Raw genomic sequence first — 16,393 nt, 5'->3', positions numbered from 1 at the left:
TCAGAAGATATTAAAAGGGATTATGTTACAGGGTGATAGATTCCAGTTGAATATCAAACAAAACAAAACCTTCCTAGCAGCAAGAACAATCTGACAATAATATCCAGAGAAATGATGGATTCCTCTTAATTTGGATGTGCTCAACTGGTGACTAGATGACTATCAATTAGGAATGATTTAATATAATTCCTATATAGAATAAAAGTTAGCATCAATGGTCTCATAAGCCCCTTCTAATTCTATGATTATTATGCTAGTGTTCCACGGTATGGATCTCAGTGTTCAGTAAACTACCCTTAACCTCCTCAGTCTTTAAATTATCAGAGTCAAAGTATTGTTTTTTTCCTGCATTATTCTTAAAGCCATGGAATGTTTTGGGTAAGTGAGATGATTTCAGCATCTATCATAGTCATGATGGGTTTATCATTTGTCTCTAATATTAGTCCAGGTTTTACTTCCAGGAGCTCCCTGAAATATTTTCTTAGCACTACCCAATTCCGCACTATTTTCTGATCCACTTTTTCAGGAGCAAAACCTTCTTTCCTCTTTCTAATTCACCTTATTGTTTCATCTGCTCTGAGAAATACATGTACATTGTACATCCAAAGTGAAAATATTACCAACAGATAAGAGTTTGCTTTATGTAAAGTATTTTTGATACCCTGCAGAAATTGTGTCGGTTATATAAACAGTTGGTTTTCAGACTAAAAGTAGTGGCCAAGGAAGGGAAATTATGATATTTGAGAAACTGTTACTGAAAATCATAAGTCAATGGTATGGACTTTACACTTCTGGAGTAATGATTTTGAATCATTTTTAATGATTTCTTTTCCTTAAATGACTTGTGTTCGTTATTCTCTTTAGGGTAGTCATTATTTAAGTTGAAGCCTCATTCTAAGACTCTTCACTTTCAACCTAATTTTGAATTTATAACTGAAAAATGAGAAAGCTATATCCATTACATTTTTCCAATTATTTGTGACCTCTGAAAATGAATGTCTGGTGCTAGTGTCTACATTTTCTGCTTTACCTCTCAATCTATAATTGTCACTCCCACAGCTACTACTATCATTGGCATTCAAGCTTTCTTGGTGTATTGCTTCTTAGTCTTGTTTGCCATTTTCACAGCACATCCATCCATTCTTCTCTGTCAATCATGAATATCCAGTTTCCATCAGTCTCTAATTCAAATTGATTAGAAACAGCATGCAGCTCCATGTTCCAAGAGCACAACTTTCGCCCTTTCAAGTGTGTGTGTGTGTGTGAGAGAGAGAGAGAGGGGGGAGGGAGGGAGGGAGGGAGGGAGGGAGGGAGGGAGGGAGAGAGAGAGAGAGAGAGAGAGAGAGAGAGAGAGAGAGAGAGACCCACAAGTTTGATATCTGAGCTTTTTTGTTTTCTCTTTAGATATCAGCATTCTCCTATTTATTAAAAAAGAATGAAAATAGATGCAGTATTCACTCCACAGCTCTGGAAACAGTCCCTCCCTTCTCCTTGATGTATATACGTGGATCTCCAATCAAGATGGCTACAGTTGCAGCTACCAGGCAACATGTCTACAGGTACTCTATCTTCAGTCTGGCTCAAGGATCTATTTCATCCCTGAAAGAGCAGCACAGGCTTTTGAATTCCCAGTTACTAAGAGTGCCTCAAGACTTAGCTGCACTTTGCTAAAGAGGAAATCTTTCTTTTAATAAAAGAAAGACCAGATCTTTAGAATGCAATCACCAAAGTTGATAAGAATAAAGTGATTCTTGGTGTATGTTTTTAGAACAATGAGACACCACAATTTTAGTACTTATATGTATATATATAGTTTTTCTTTTGCTACACTATTGGCTCTTGCAAGACTTTTTTTTTCAAACTGTGAAGACCAAGAGCACAGTTCATTGGAATCTCATCATCTACTTAATTTTTTGCCTTTTCTTGTTTTGTTTTGTTTTTTACAAAAGCACTTTTTCTGAGTGTTTTCCATCTGGATTAATGTGAACAACCTTGATGATTGTTAGCTATACCCTCCTGTATATATATATCTCTAACTTTGTGTGTGTGTGTGTATGTATATATATATATATATATATATATATATATATATATATATATATATATATATATATATATACTATATAACTATATATAACTTTGTGTGTGTGTGTGTGTGTGTGTGCGTGTGTGTGTGCGTGTGTGTGTGCGTGTGTGTGTGCGTGTGTTGAAAATGCTTGTGGCAAAAGCAGAATTGTGTATATTAGTTACAGATCTGGATACATCACATAAAAGTATATGGAGAAAAAGACTGTTCTATTTTCCAGTGGTGGCCAAGAAAGTGTTTGGCATTGTCTCATTACTACTAAAAGGGTTGCTGTGACGTCCACTGATACTTGGAATCCTTCTTCGTTTTGACAGCCATTCACATTGGCCCTTTGTACTGGCTTCCAGACAAGTGATGTCTAATTCCAGGACACGAGCCTGCAGCATCTCCAAGTTTCCTCCACACAACCTGAAAAAGTAAATAGGAAAGGCATATTAAGTTACTCATTTTAAAAAACAGAGATTAGGTACAGAAGGGTTTATTAGACAGACAGTATTATCTAGTGTCATAAAAAATAAAAACAGGTAGCACTAACAGCTAACTTCTACTGTATGCTTTATCTGGGATACTACATATCCTTAGAAATTTCTATTTAATTCTATTCTCATTTCTATTAGTTACAATTGATGCAGGTTGCTACCATGTGACATAGCTTTGTGTGTGTCTTTCTTAGCCTGGTGCCCTTTAAATACACGGGCTTGCAAGTTCACAATTTAAAGTCATTTACATAAGTCTCTTGTAAGAGATAATATAACTCTTTGTAATCACTCTCAGTGTACAAGCTAACTCCTCTTTGGAAATGTATCCTTTAAGTAATGAAATAAGAGTTGTTAATATTTTTTTTCTGTTGCAGTGTTTATCCTTTGGAGCTGCACCCTCAGGAGATCTAAATGCCCCCATTTTATTGGCCTTTCATAAGAAACATGGACTGATTATTCACACAGGCATTTGGACCAGGGTATTATTTTGTTTTTCTGGGGCTTGACAGCAAGAGGAAAGAACTTACTTGGATTGTTAAATACTGAATAATACATTGTTAGTTGTTGCAATTTCAAAGTGGAAACTAACATGGGCATCCACGTTAAGTTGTTGAAATAAATAAAATAAAATAAGTAAATTACACATCCACTGATTTTTTTTTAATGTAGGTTTTAACCTCTAATGCTGATAAACAATGCAAATGATTCCAGAGGATTGCCATATGATCCGTAAAACAGCAGAATTTTGAAGTCAGATTTCTGCTTTCTTTTGATAAATTGGAAGTTACAATATTGTTCTTCCAAGTAGAAGATGATTGATTGTTCTTATTTTTCTATGAATAAAAAAATTGCCAAACAAAAAATATTTTTCTACCAGAAAAAGTTTTATTCATACCAACTTTTCAACTGAAATAAACATTAATCCCATAATATGTCTGTTTTACTAGTTTTTAAAATAATTGCTTTCCTAGCTTTAAGAATATAAAATTATAATAACCTTATATTTCATTATTGCTAGCCATCTTGGTCATCATTTTGTAGCAGAAAGCAAATCTAAAGGTGTTAAATCAATAAATATGTATTCCTATTTTCCATTCATTTTAATTACTTTTATTCTAATTATTTAGAAAGACATCAACTGATAAGCTTTATTCTGTTTTGTACATACCAATAGTTGAATGGCTTATGAATATTATCATTTTGTACCATCCATGATGCACTTCATAACAAATTGTTTTCAGCTTAATGAGAAACAGAAAATATTTTTTCCAAAAGACAATGCTGGAAGATAATGCTGATATAGTAAGAAAGTGACCTCCAGCTGATGAGAAAGGACAGACTGCACAACCGAATATGCAGATTAAAGGGCAGTCTGTTGTATTGTAAACTTTATACTATCTGTGTGAACAGCAATGACTGTACAAAATCCTAAAGCCTTTTAGTACTCTGAAAACGATATTGTTATTTTAAGATGAATGCTATGCAGCAGGGTAGGCATATGATAGGGTTAACTACTGGTTCGGGATTTACGAGCTTCCCTGCACACTGTGAGCCGCGCACCTGTAAATCGTCATCAGCACACTGAGTGCAGAGAAGCAGCCTTTGAAACAGCCCTCTTTTCCTGCTTTTTTAACTGCAGCTGTGCCTCGTTCAGCAGCTGAAGTTGAAAAATCAGGAAATAAAGATCAGGTAAGAGGCCAGGTAGGTGGGTGGGTGGGCAAAAACATCAGCAGACATAGAACCAGTTGTATGTCTGCTGCTCTTCAGAGCTACTGGTTCTACAGAGATGGATAGAACCGGTAGAAACCCACCCCTGCTATGCAGTACCTAATTACTATTTAAATGCAATTTACATATAAAAGGTTGATTCTAAACAAGCGAACTTGTTTTTATGTGCCATTAAATTCAGTGTGAACTAATTCAAATTATTAACTTGACCTGCAGATTTTAATATAAACTAACTGCAACTATTTATCTTTGGAATCACCCCAGAGACGTTATCATGCCAGAGAAGTTCATTAGCCTATGATCACATTCATAGGATATGACCAACACACAACTTTTATGTCTGTATAAATATATTGCACAGACCTCCTAGCTCAGGGATCACCAACCTTTTGGACCTCACGGACCACCAAACTCATAATTTTAAATCCCGGGGACTACTAATATGAATTAGGAGAGAGAGAGAGAGAGAGAGAGAGAGAGGGAGGGAGGGAGAGGGAGAGGGAGAGGGAGAGGGAGAGGGAGAGGGAGAGGGAGAGGGAGAGGGAGAGGAGAGAGAGAGAGAGAGAGAGAGAGAGAGAGAGAGAGAGAGAGAGAGAAACACCAATCAAGCAGAACACAGCAAACTCCAAGACCAATAAGCACAGACCAAGACTCCCAACCAATCAGGATAAAGAAAAAACCATTCTGGCACAGCAATAGGCTGCCCCAAATTTAAATCTGAAACCACTGTAAAAGTCTGACTCACAGATGAACACTATACAGAAGCCTGATGATGGCAGATGAGATTCTGCCAAACGTTGCTACAACTTTAAAAGCACAACTACAATGACGTGGGAAAATACCCGAACAAAGCTGAATGCCATACATGTAAGTACCAAAAACTTAAGAAATATATATATATATATATATATATATATATATATATATATATATATATATATATATATATATATATATATATACACACACACACATACATACATACATACATACATACACATATACATACATATATACATATATATACATATATATACATATATATACATACACACACACATACACACATATATATATTTATATTTATTTATATATTTATAATATATATATATTTATTTGTTTTCTTAAGTTTTCGCGGATATTTATATGTATGGTATTCAGCTCTTTTCCCATGTCATTACAGTTGTGCTTTTAAAGTTGCTTGATTGGTGTTTCTAATGTCTGTTTTTTGGCTCTTTTTGTATCTTGATTGGCTGGCAACATTGTGTTACTTTATTGGAGGCCTTTAGTGCAGCTTGTAAACGGTAAACGGACGGCTATCATTAGTTAGGAAGCTAGGTTTCATCTGGGTGCCTGATTGGGGTGTGTTTGAGCTGAAGGTATCAGGGGGGATCTGTTTGTGCCCAGGTGCTTGTCTGGCTAGTGGTGTGGAGATTTTTTTTGTTTGTGAGTGCAGGCTTCCAAATGATTGACAGTCTGGTGGAATCATCTATTCATGCTTTCTGGTCTTTTTTCAATCTCTATGGCTTCTCTGATGATTCTGTGGCTGGGGTTTCTATAGTGGCTAGGGTTTTGGTGCCATTGAAGTTGATGCTATGACCTGTGGCTTCCATGTGTTGGACTAGTGAGGAAGTGTGTTCCAGCTTTTTGACTGCATTTTTGTGTTCATCCAGGCGGGTACTTATTCTTCTATTGGTCTGTCCAATGTATGTGGCCGGGCATGATGCACAGGGGACTTCGTATATGCCTTGGTTTTCCAGGTCAATTTTATCTTTGGGGTTTCTAAGGATGGCTGCTATTTTTCTGTCTGTCATCACATCAAGACTGCCTTCAAAACAGACAGAAAAATAGCAGCCATCCTTAGAAATGTATATGTGTGTGTGTGTGTGTGTGTGTGTGTGTGTGTGTGTATGTATATATATATATATATATATATATAATACATAAAAAACATATGTATAAAAATCAGGCAAAGCTTTAATTGCATCATTATGGCCACCATCTTATCTTTTTTTTTAACCACATTCTGAGGCTGCCTAAATTATATTATTGTGCCTGCCTAAATTATATTATTGTGTCCTCATGAGTGTTTTGACATTCTGGAAGATCAGAAATCAAATTAGCAACTTCAGTTTTGTTTCCATTTCTTTATGTAATGGAAAAGGAAGGAGCAAGGTCAAATGATACCTTCTCATTCAGCCTTTTTAATCATTATATTTTGAATGTGTCCTAAAACAAATATATTACCATATATTGATATATTATGACTAGCCACTGAAAACAACTAAAAGAATGAAGGGCCTCACCTTCAAATAAAAGTGCTGGTTATAAATACACATTAGCTACATTGTTTTAGGAATTATATCCAATTAATGTATTTAAAAGAATAGATAGCATATTCAGCAAGATGCAGTTCAGTGGTGAAAAAAGTAAGGTCCAGCACTTAAGTAGGAAAAACCAAATGCATAGGTATATAGAGGTTATCTGACTCAATAGTAGTAACTGTGAGAGGGATCTAGATGTCCTACTAGAACTAGACCATCACTTAAAGTAAGAGCCAGTAGTGCTGCAGCTGCCAAAAAAGCAAACACACTTCTAGGCTGCACCGACAGAGAGAGAGAGCATCAAGATCACAGAAAACATTAGTACAACTCTATACTGCACTAGTGAGGCCACATTTGGAGTACTGCATAAAATTCTGATCACCACAACACAAAAAAAAAAAAGTTGGGGACCTAGAAAGAGTGCAGAAAAGAGCAGCAAAGATGATAAGGGGGTCTGAAGGTTAAATCACGTTATGAACAGCTATGGGAACTAAGTATCTTTAACGAATGAAGAGAAGACTCAGAGGAGACATGATAGCAGTCTTCCAATACCTGAAGGACTATCACAGGGAAGAGGGTGTTGATTTACTGTCCATAGTACCTGTTGAGGTAATTCCCCGTTAGGAGAATGAATGCACATAGTAAGACGTAGTGAGAGTAATGTTGAATAACACACACAGCACACAGCTACACTGTATAGTAAAATGTATGTTTTTACTGCCAGTAAATGGTTAAGCAAAGTCCAACAAGCAGTCCAAGCCATTCATGGTTAAAGCAGTCAGTTTTCAGCCCAGGGATAATCCAAATAACAAAGTCCGGTATCAAAAACAGTTCAGTAAAAGACTCACATCAAATCCAAGAATAATGACGATCAGCAACAGTCAAAAGGGAAATGCAGGAATGGCAACACTATCAGCAACAACAGAACAACCCAGGTTTCTGGCTCCATCTTATGGCCGTTTGAGGAACCACACCCAATTACAATTTTAGCATTCCCTTAAAGAGACAGTATTAAAATGTCTATCTTGGTTTATATATTTTCCAACCCAACTGTTAGGAGACTTACATTCCTACCTGAAGACAGGACAAAAAGCAATGGGTAGAAGCTTGTCAGAGATTCAACCTGGAAATATGGAGGAATTTCCTGACAGTGAGAACAATTAATCAATGAAATAGCTTGGCTCTCAAGAGTTGTGTGTGTTCCATTGCTACAGATTTTCAAGAAAGGACTGGACAACCATTTGACCAGGACAGTATACGGCCTTGGGCTGGGAATTGGACTAGAAGACCTCCAAAGACCTTCCAGCCCCATGATTTTATAATCTCTGTGGGCTAAGCGTTTGTTCATAAATCTATATGATACTTAACTTATGAGAAATATCTTTTGATGTGGATGGACAAAGACAAAAGGTAACTTTAGGCTGTATTAGCATGTCTTTTTGCCCCCAATTCATGCAAAATAATTACTGCATCCAATTGTGTCTATCTTAAGAGGGATTCAGAGAGTTTCAGAAAAATGTAACAAGATTAATTACAGTACTAAAACTAAGTGCCACAGATTCTTGTGGAAGAAATCTGGCTTGTTTAGATTTCTTGTTAACTTTTAGAGGACTAATAAACAGAATAAGCCATCAAACTCTGAAAAGATGTCATACTATAACCTATTCTCAGTGATTCCACAGTGTAAGACATAGAATAATGCTCTTAAAATGAAGAAAAGCACATTCCATTAAATGTTAGGAAATAACACTTGTAATAATAAAAGCAGTGGATAGTGGAACCTATAGTCATAGGGGTTGTTGGCTCCCTTCTCTTGATGTGATCAAGGTAGAGGCTAGACAGCCATCTGTCAAGGAAATATTAATTTGTCTTCTTGTCCAAGAGATTGGAGTCAGTAATTTGCATGGGCTTTCAACTCTATAAGGCAATGATTTGGAATTTGCCTTTTTTTAACAACAGCTGCACATTGGGCAGACCTTTCTACTGAAAATAATTCAATATTCTTTTCCTGTTTGATTAGTATGGGCGTTGTTGAGAACCAGAGCTTCAGGACAGAAAGCAAAGTTAATAATAGCTGTTCACTACAAAGCCAAGAAGTCAAGGACAAAATATCAATTAAACCATGTAAAGAATGAGAGAAAGAAGCATGAAAATAAAATTACAATGGATATAAAGAAAAAATAGGGTTGACAGAGGCCAACATGAATATTGTACTAGCCTGTTTCCAGTTCACAACAAAGATTCTTATCTAGCCATGCTGTGTTTTCTATCAGAGAGTTTTAGATATAAGAGAACCTGTAATGTAAATCAGATCAGGGGAAAAAACAAGAACAATACTCCATTGAAACACTCTGTAGTGACACTATCATATAATCCTGTATTTTTCTCCCTTCTCTTTAATACTCCAGGGACTACAAATCTTTTTTAAAAATATTTTCTCACTTCCTTGGATTTAATGCATGCTTCTGCAGCCTGCTGCGACTTCTGGATGGCTTTCCAAGGTCATCTCTATGGCTCTCTACTTTAAACTGTGCATAAATTTAGAGTCCAACCACATCAAACCACACTAGATTTAATCTCCAGGAAATTCTCTGAAGTCTTCTAGTGAGCCTGACAGTCATTGATAATTCATACCCCATTAATGTATAAGTTTAGATTTCTGTTCTGCCAACAAGCATCCTTTTATAGTAGTTTATACGTTACTGAATTTGCCATTTTGAAGCTCTAACCTAGTAGAGAGTGTTTTTTGTGCTATTTACAATGCCTTCTTGATGTTACCACTCTCAATTGTTTAGTATCTTCAGCAGACATGGTCACAACACTGTTCAGCCATAATTTTAGACCATATATACTGTATGTATACAAGTTTAAACGTACTGGATCCAATTCTAGAAGACCATATCACATTTCCCATTTATGCCTGTTCTGATTTCCATTGTTAACAGCTGTCAGTTTATAAAAGCACCTGTACCCTTATCCCATGGCAACTGAAGTGGTGAGGGATTATATCAAGGCTTTGGGACAAAGATCTAGTAAATGAGATGATTCTCTTTATGAAATGGGAAGGAAGCAGCATAGAAACTGCACACATGGAGCCTCCACACCATATACCAGTTCTTAATGTCTGGTTCCCCATAAATCCTGTGCCTTGAATAACAAAACACAAATGCTGTGTCAAGCTTTCTCACTAATGGCCTCTCTACAATCTAGAACAACTTACTCCAAATAGCCAGAACATCGTCATTATATTTTTGAACAGCCATAAAGTATAGTAGTTACCAAGATTTTGTTTCTCGTGAACAGTTAACACATAAGAACTGTTGTTGTTACATATGCTATTGGTTTACTATTATTTTAGAGTTTTTGTGTTGTTATTTGTAAGCAGTAAATAGAGCAGTCTCTAAAAGAAACAAATAAATAACAAGAAATAAAGATAATATGCTATGCCAAAACAAATACGAACAAATAAATCCATCTGTCCAGAGTCTCTGACTTAATATAGAGATCTTGCATATTAGATAATGCCTATCTTATCACAATTTATTGTCCTAACTCCATTTTAATCTTGTCAAACATGTTGTGAATGTTGCAATGAGAGGTGGCAGGATTATCCTGCCATTCAGAAGAGTACAGGTAGTCCTCAATTTACAACAGTTCATTTAGTGACCATTGGAAGTTGCAATGGCACTGGAAAAAAGTGACTTATGACCATTTTTCACCCTTGTGACCATTGGAGCATCCCTGTGGTCGTGCGGTTTACACTTGGATGCTTGACGTGTGATTCATATTTATGACGGTTGCAGTGTCCTGGGGTCATGTGGTCACCTTTTGTGATCTTCTGACCAGCAAAGTAAATGAGAAAGCCAGATTCACTTAACAACCATGTTACTAATTTAACAACTGTAGTGATTCACTTAACAAATGTGGCAAGAAAAGTCATAAAATGGAGCAAAAGTCACTTAACAACTTCTCACTTAGCAACATAAATTCTAGGCTCAATTGTGGTCGTGTGTCAAGGATTCCCTGTATACATAATAGAGCTTAAAACTCTTGAATGTTATATGAACAACCATATTTTGACTTATTCTAAATGACTCAATAACAACTCTATTGTCAAGTCTTGATTCTATATTCTTACTCAAAAGGATATATTAGCATTTTTCATTACAAATAAAAAGTATGTCCTTAATGCTAAAATTAGCATTTCCCCCCCTTTTTCATTTAATCAAGTTTTGAAAGTACAGGAAAATTGTTACTGACTTCAGTAAAAAAAAAAAAAAAAAAAGAGCACGGGTGGGGTGTAGAGTTGTAAGAGAAATGTGTTTCAGTGTACTTTGTTTTGTCTTCTGTTTTTGAAGCGCAAAATTGTATTCTGAGAAATCTTATGAATTTTTTAAAATGCTGACAATATACTTTGAAAGTATTTCAGTATGAAAATGCAACCAATTACTTTTTAATATTGTTTTGTACATTTACTGGCTTTACGGGAATGTGGATATTGCAATGCTTAGGTCAGCATTATATGCTGTATATTTTTGTTCTATATAGAAAGTTGTCCAGAATCTAAGCAATCTACTTTATACCTCCATTTAGATGTTTATGAAGGACAATACAGCAAGACTTTTTTTTCTTCAGTAAATATGGATATCTATCCAGTCTCATTCTCAAAAATAGAAGACATTGTCATGACTTTAAAATATATTTTGTAAAAAAAAGAAAGAAAGCTCTAAAACACAGATTATATGGGGGAACAATACAAATGAATCTTTTGATCTTTTATTTCTCTGTCAGACAAGAGGATTTCTGGAGGATTACTTCCATCTGTTGAAATCTATTCAGGGTACTAGATGAACCAGGCATGTAAATTGAATCCAATATTGAGTTCGAGGTTCAATGTGCTGCTTTTTGAAAAATAGTCTGATTAGGGTTTGATCAAAACAATGGTCTCCCATTTTTGTTTGGAACAAGACTTATGCATTGTTTTCCAGGAAAACCAGAAAGAATTTCTTTCTCAGGACTTGCTTGCTAGGTTCCTATAGTCTCTGTTATACTTTTGGTTCTAAACCTGTTTCGTTTTGTCTGAAAACAGGAGTGGACATAATTACTGAGGTAGGATATGACCAATGTAGAATAATGAGGACGTATTATTTCCTAAGACTATGACATGAATGTAAAAGCTGCATTCAACTACTATCTGAAGATGTGGCAGAACTCTTTTCAGTTTGCAGTCAATTGCCTTTTTTTAGCACATTCCTCTACCCAACCAACTTCTTGACTTCCATTTCTGAATTCTACTATATTAGCTATCCCCAAATTTAATTGAACTTCCCTTCACTGCTGCTTATTATTATTAGTTATTATTTATTTAAATTTATTACCTGTCCACCTGCAATTCAAATCATTAAAATGTTTAATAGAGAGCCAAACTGTAATTGTGGCATCCCTCATACTTCAACCTAGTTTGAGGAGGAATGAATTATGAGTATTCTTTAATAATTCAGATCAGCTGAATTGTCATGCCACCTAGTCCACAATTAATTAGCTTTTAAATCAGAATATTATGAGATGCTTTGTCAAATACTTTTTTAAAATCAGAATATAGGATGTCTCAAGATTCCTATAATTTACAAAGAAAAAGGGTGTTGGTACTTACCTGATACGCCCGTTCTCTGTGAGCTGTGAAGAGCATCCAGTGATGGGAGGTGCTTCAGTCCTTTCTAGGAAGGCTGGGCTTAAACTTGAGGACACTCCTCCTCCTCCACGAGACTCCTCCTTAGTGTCCCCAGTTTTGCGAAGCCAAGGTATTGATACCCTATATGCTCAAGCCTATGTAATAATCCTGGCCGGAACAGACCCCCTACCAGACAGAATAAAAGGGAGGGGCTGGATGCTCTTCACAGCTCACAGAGAACGGGCATATCAGGTAAGTACCAACGCCCTTTCTCCCATGAGCTGTTCAGAACATCCAGTGATGGGACATACCAAAGCTTGGCACTGTCCTAAGGGAGGGACTCCATCTGGGTTGCAGACCTAACTGTCTCTGAAATAACTTGCTGCAAAACTCCCCTACCAAATGAAGCCTCAGCAGAAGCAAAGACGTCAATTTTATAATTTCTAATAAATGGAGATGGAGAAGCCCAGGTTGCAGCTCGGCAAATCTCCTCTATTATAGCTTGGGTCGCCCATGCTGCTGTGGTGGCTGCACTCCTGGTGGAGTGAGCAGTAATGCCTTGGGGCACTGGAATAAAGTGAGAGCCATACAAATTAGCGATGGTGGCTCTTAGCCATCTACCTATGGTAGAGGGTGAAACCTTGCGCCCCAGAGTGTTAGACTGAAAGGACACGAAGAGGGCTTCTGTCTTTCTGGAAGGCACCGTGCACTCTATGTAGATGCGTAAGGCTCTCCTTACGTCTAAGCAGTGCCATTGGTGTTCGAGCCTGTGTGATGGATGTGAGCAAAAATTTGGGAGCACCGGCTCTTGAGCTCTATGGAATGCTGAATTAACTTTTGGAATGAAGGAGGGATCTGGTCTGAGAACTACTCTATCCAAATGGAAAATGCAGATCTTTGTGCACTGATAATGCAGCTAGTTTGGAGATTCTTCGGGCAGATGTAATTGCTATCAGGAAAACTACTTTGTAGGTTAGAAATCGAAGTGTCATGGTCCTTAGTGGCTTGAAGGGACCTGTAGTAAGGGCCAATAGTAACTTATTTAAGTCCCAAGTTGGGTACCGGTGTACTATGAGGGGTCTCAAGTTCTTGGCACCATGCAGAAAACTGCGAATGCGAGGGTGATAAGATATGGAGATAAAATCATCCCAAGATATGACCGAAGCCAGGGCCACCACCTGTCTCCGCAGAGTATTGGGTGATAACCCTTTGTTTAGGGCCTCCTGTAAAAATTCTAATAACTGCGCTACTGATGGGGAAGTGGGGTCGATCTGAACCTTCTGACACCAACGGCAGAAGCTAGACCAGGTGGCCTCATAGATTCAGTTCGTCGAAGGACGTCAAGCCGACTGAATAGTGTGAATAACTTGAGTAGAAAGGTGTTCATCTCTCAGACGTCGCCGTTCAACTTCCATACGGCTAAGTTTAGCCATTGGGGGTCCGGGTGTAGCACTGGGCCTTGAGACAGCGATATGACCGATGATGGGATCTTCCACGGTGGTACCGTCGAGAGGTCCTTCAGGTCTGCGAACCATTCTCGCCTTGGCCAATAAGGAGCCACTAATAGCAGGTCCGCTTTTTCTTCCAGCAACTTCTGAATCAATTTTGGAATCACGGGGAGGGGAGGAAAGGCGTATAGTAGTCGGGTGGGCCAGTGAAATCTGAGTGCATTCATGTCCTCCGCCCCCTGCGATGGGTAATGAGAAATGAATCGGGGAAGCTGTGCATTAGGTGGGGAGGCAAACAGGTCCACTACCGGTTGGGCCAACCTCCGAGCAGCCTCCAGAAAGATCTTGGGGTCCAGACGCCACTCTGATTGGTCCAACGTGGCTCTGCTGAGCCAATCCGCTTGTACATTCGGTACTCCAGATATGTGCTCTGCCTTTAGAGAGAGAAGATGGATTTCGGTCCACAGGAATAGTCTTTCTGCTTCCCTCATTAGTAGATTAGAATGAGTGCCCCCTTGTTTGTTGATATGGGCCTTTGTAGTTACATTGTCTATTAAGACGAGCACGTTTGCAATGGAGATGCGGGAGGAATTGTCGAAGTGCCAAGTACACCGCTCTTAGTTCTAGCCAGTTGATATTGTGTGCCTTCTCTGAATCCATTCAAAGGCCTTGCGCTATATGTAATTGGAAGTGGGCCTCCCATCCCACTAGACTGGCAACTGTTGTAACAATCAACCTGTGTGGATCCTTGAAAGAGCATCCCTTGTTGATTTCGGGCCGTGTCCACCATCAGAGACCTGAGAACGGTTGATGGAACTTTTACGCAAGTCCTGCCGTTGTCTCTCCCGGCATGTTGGTATGGCAACAGGAACTATTGCAGGGTTCTTGCATGGAACCGGGCCCAAGGGATAATAGAAATACAAGAAATCATTTTTCCGAGCAATTTAGAAAGGAGACAGTTGTACTTTCCTAAGAGTTCTGATCTGTTGAGCCAAATCTCTAATGCTTTCTTGTCTGTCAGGGGAGAGGAAAACTTTGCCTTCCAGGATGTCAATGATGGCGCCAAGGTGAATGAGTCTAGTAGAGGGTGTTAAATGACTTTTTGACCAATTGATTGAGAACCCATGTTGTTGTAGGGTTACAAGTGTAGTTAGAGTGTTTGAATTTGCTTGATTGATGGAAGATGCCAGAATAAAAATGTCATCCAAGTAGCACTGAAGTTGGATGGACCTATCTCTGAGTGATGCTGCCAAGGCAGCCAAGACCTTTGTAAAAGTTCTGGGAGCTGAAGCTAGGCCAAATGGGAGAGCAATATATTCATAATGGACGTTGTTGTAACAGAAATGAAGGAATTTGAAATGTGAGGGCCTAATTGGGATATGTAAGTAAGCTTCCGTGAGGTCTATAGAGGTAAGGACATCGTCTTTTCTGATGCTGAGTAAGATGGATTGGAGAGTGGTCATTTTAAATTTTCGGTAAACTAAAAATTGGTTTAGACATTTTAAGTCCAGGATTGCCCTCCATCCCCCTGAACTTTTAGGGACCACGAAGAGGTGCGAATAAAAACCAAGACCTTTTTATTAGAAGGGACGGGTTGTATGGCCTGGATCTCTAGTAGATGTGCTATGGCTGTGTCCATGAGAAACCTTTTTTCTGCATCCCTGGAAATTGGGGACTTCAAAAAAAATCTGGGGGGGTGGAGCTGAACTCCAGTGCCAGACCAAATCGTACTGTGTTCCTGACCCATGTGTCAGTGGTAGAGGAGTCCCATTGGTCAGCAAATCTTTTTAAGCGACCGCCAATGGGAATCTCGTTGTGGTCGTTACTTGGACCTGTGAAAGGGCCTAGATCCTGTACCTCGAAATTGTCTCCTAGGATGGAGTCCCCTTGTATATCTGTCCCCAGGTTCAATTCTATCTGTCTGTTGTCTGAATCCAGGCTGTCTTTGAAATCTTGGATAGTTGAGTTGTAGAAGGGGCGAAAGGAACCCCTACGAAAGGGCTGTGGTGATCTGGACTCTGATCGACGAAAAGAGAGGGAAGAATTTTCTTTTTGGTTCTGATTTCAATTAGGAGGGGTTTAAGCGCACTGCCAAATAATTTGTTCTCTGAGATGGGAGCTGAGACAAGCCACCACTTGTGCTTGACATCTGCCTGCCAATGCCTGAGCCAAAGTAACCTTCTAGCTGCAATTTGGGAAGCAATGGCCCTAGAGGAAAATTTAACTACATTGAAGGTAGCATCTGCTGAAAACTCTGCAGCAGCGATTAATTTAGCCACATCTTGATGTGCCCTAATGTTTGAGGCTGGAATGGTATCCCTCAGGTGGCGGAGCCATCTGAGAGATGATCTGGTGAAAAAAGGAGGCGGCTGTGGCCGCTCTGATGGCCCATGCATCTGAGACGTGTGCCCTGCGGAGGGCTAGTTCTGCCCTCTTTTCCTCAGGCTTGAGACCCTCTTCAGCTTCACTTGGGATGGCTGAGGAAGATGCAAGCACAATGATAGGCTCATCCACTTCTGGAGTGTTTAGAAATTTAGAGAACTCAGGTGCCAAATTATAGTATTTTTTATCATGTCCTGTGGGAGCGGGATATGAGGCTGCTGCAGCCCATTGTTTTTGTACTAAATTGGAACACATGTGTGGCACAGGGATAACCT

The 16,393-nt window shown here is 38.5% G+C and overlaps 1 protein-coding gene across 3 annotated transcripts in view; it reads right to left on the bottom strand.

Annotated features, from left to right (window-relative positions):
* Window positions 1-2,279: 2,279 nt before the first annotated feature.
* The window catches only part of CCDC85A (coiled-coil domain containing 85A), a 141,316-nt gene continuing 127,202 nt past the window's right edge, over window positions 2,280-16,393 (bottom strand). For 2 of the 3 annotated variants that reach the window (XM_026676725.2, XM_026676723.2), the window contains one exon: window positions 2,288-2,494. In XM_026676725.2, the coding sequence (XP_026532510.1) occupies window positions 2,405-2,494 (90 nt within the window). In that variant the 3' untranslated portion in view covers window positions 2,288-2,404. Of the gene's footprint in view, window positions 2,495-16,393 lie in introns of all 3 variants that reach the window. The other variant, XM_026676724.2, reaches the window with a different exon arrangement.

The sequence above is a fragment of the Notechis scutatus genome, chromosome 1 (assembly GCF_049901735.1).
Source record: "Notechis scutatus isolate UNSWTSFEM ecotype Mainland chromosome 1, rNotScu1.2, whole genome shotgun sequence".
Lineage (NCBI taxonomy): Eukaryota > Metazoa > Chordata > Lepidosauria > Squamata > Elapidae > Notechis > Notechis scutatus.
The sequence above is the reverse complement of the archived record's forward strand: the minus strand, read 5'-3'. Positions and strand labels throughout refer to the sequence as shown.